This window comes from Austrofundulus limnaeus, unplaced genomic scaffold (assembly GCF_001266775.1).
Source record: "Austrofundulus limnaeus strain Quisiro unplaced genomic scaffold, Austrofundulus_limnaeus-1.0 Scaffold280, whole genome shotgun sequence".
In the NCBI taxonomy this organism is placed as follows: domain Eukaryota; kingdom Metazoa; phylum Chordata; class Actinopteri; order Cyprinodontiformes; family Rivulidae; genus Austrofundulus; species Austrofundulus limnaeus.
Genome location: NW_013952682.1, coordinates 2,896 through 5,468, shown reverse-complemented (window position 1 = coordinate 5,468; position 2,573 = coordinate 2,896). Strand labels below are relative to the sequence as shown.

General features: G+C 47.1%; 1 protein-coding gene across 1 annotated transcript in view; it reads right to left on the bottom strand.

The window, feature by feature from the left end:
• The window catches only part of ttc7a (tetratricopeptide repeat domain 7A), a gene marked incomplete at both ends in the record, with an annotated part of 14,069 nt that overhangs the window by 9,625 nt on the left and 1,871 nt on the right, over positions 1-2,573 (bottom strand). The window contains 1 exon segment of the mRNA XM_014021179.1: positions 522-639. Within this exon segment, the coding sequence (XP_013876633.1) occupies positions 522-639 (118 nt within the window).

The window sequence follows — 2,573 nt, the reverse complement described above, 5'->3', positions numbered from 1 at the left end:
ACATATAACATGTTAATGTAACTTAACATGTAACATATAACATGTAACATATAACATGTTAATGTAACTTAACATGTAACATATAACATGTAACATATAACATGTTAATGTAACTTAACATGTAACATATAACATGTTACATGTAACTTAACATGTAACATGTAACATATAACATGTAACATATAACATGTAACATATAACATGTAACATTTAACATATAACATGTAACATATAACATTATGTATTGTACCATTTAACATGTTTACTTATAGCATGTTATATGTAACATATAACATGTAACATATAACATTATGTATTGTAACATTTAACATGTTTTCCATGAGTTAATGAAGCAGTTTATCTTAAATCTAAGTTAAACTGAACAAGCTGCAGTTGTTTTATTTTGAAGGAGTCAGTTGTTTCTGTCTCTGCACACAGAAACATGCAGAATCTGTTTGTTAGATGAAATATTTGATGTTTCTGATCTTCAGACAGACTCAGGAGATCTGGAGAACCCGTACCCTCAGAGGCCTGCAGACTGAAGCAGAGTCCCAGAGCCAGGTGAGCCCGAGGCAGGAACTCCCCCGCCTCCTCCCCCATGGACACCACAGTGTGGGAGAGCTCCTCGGCCTCCTTCAACTGGAAACAAACACATCCTGTTTCATCCCATCAGATTATAATCCAGTTTCTACATGATGCACAAGTATCTGATGATGTCATTAACTTCACATCCGCTCCAACATTTTTACAAACAAACATTATTTTCACAATCGTTCTGCTTCTTTTACAGTTTGTACATTTAACTTTTTTAACCCGAACCCTAACTCTAACCCATCAGTTCAGATTATTACACATTAACTGTCTCTCCAACCCTCCTTTTTCTTTACCCTCCTTTACCCACAAGAGATGGATTGATGACAGCTCCGTCCCTCTCTTCACCTGAGTGTCCAAAACCACTACCTGATGGTGAGTTGGCTCCGGTGGTGGGGGAGGATGCCGGCCAGACCTGGCAGACCCAAACGTATKGTGAGGGTCTGCTGGGAACGTCTGGAAGGGTCTCCTGTCAGACGGAGCTTCAACTCACACCTCCGGGGGAACTTTGAACATGTTCCAGGGAGGTGGAGGAGATTGAGTCAGAGTGGACCATGTTCCGTGCCTCCATTGTRGAGGCAGCTTACCTGAGCTGTGGCCGTAAGGTTGTCGGTGCCTGTCATGGTGACAACCCTTGAATCCGCTGGTGGACACCGGTAGTGAGGGATGCTGTCAGGCTGAAGAAGGAGTCCTATCGGGTCTTTTTGGCCTGTGGGACTCTGGAAGCAGCCGACAGATATCAGCAGTCCAAGAGGATTGTGACTCGGGTGGTCACTGAGGCAAAAACTAGGGTGTGGGAGGAGTTCAGAGAGGCCATGGAGAAAGACTTCCGCACGGCTTTGAGGTGATTCTGGTCCACCATCCGGCGTCTCAGCGGGGAAAGCGGTTCATCACCACCACTGTTTATGGTGGGGATGGTGCTCTGCTGACCTCAACTCAGGAATTGTGAGTCGGTGGGCAGAATACTCTGAAGACCTCCTCAATCCTACCGACACGTCTTCCCATGAGGAAGCAGAGCCTGAGGACCCTGGGTCGGACTGTCCAATCTCTGGTGCTGAGGTCACTGAGGTGTTTAAAAAGCTCCTCAGTGGCCGGGCCACAGGGCTGGATGAGATTCACCCAGAGTTCCTTAAGGTTCTGGATGTTGTGAGGTTGTGTTGGTTGCTGTGACTCTACAATATCATGTGGACATCAGGGGCAGTTCCCCTGAATTGACTGACCAGGGTGGTGGTCCCCCTATTTAAAAAGGGGGGCCGCAGAGTGTGTTCCAACTGTAGGGGGATCACACTTCTGAGCCTCCCTGGTAAGGTCTATTCAGGGGTCCTGGAGAGGAGGGTCCGCCAGATATTTGAATCTGGGATTCAGGAAGAGCAGTGTGGTTTTGATCCTGGTCGTGGAACACTGGACCAGCTCTACACCCTCAGCAGGGTCCTGGAGGGTTCATGGGAGTTCAACCAGTCTACATGTGTTTTGTGGACTTGGAGAAGGAGTTCAACCGTGTCCCTCAGGGACTCCTGTGGTGGGTACTCCGGGAGTATGGGGTACCAGGTCCATTAATACGGGCTGTTAGGTCCCTGTAGGACCGGTGCCAGAGCTTGGTCCACATTGATGGTAGTAAGTCAGACTTGTTTCAGGTGAGAGTTGGACTCCACCAAGGCTGTCCTTTGTCACCGATTCTGTTCATAACTTTTCTGGACAGAATTTCTTGGAGCAGCCAAGGTGTTGAGAGGATCCTTTTTGGTGACCTTAGGATCACATCTCTGCTTTTTGTGGAGGATGTGGTCCTATTGGCTTCATCAGATCCTGATCTCCAGCTCTCACTGGAGCGGTTCACAGATGAGTATGAAGAGGCCGGGATGAGGATCAGTGCCTCCAAATCCCAGACCATGGTCTTGAGCCAGAACAGGGTACCTTCTCTGGGTCGGGGAGGAGGTCCTGCCCCAAGTGGAGGAGTTTAAGTATCTCAGGGTCTTGTTCATGAA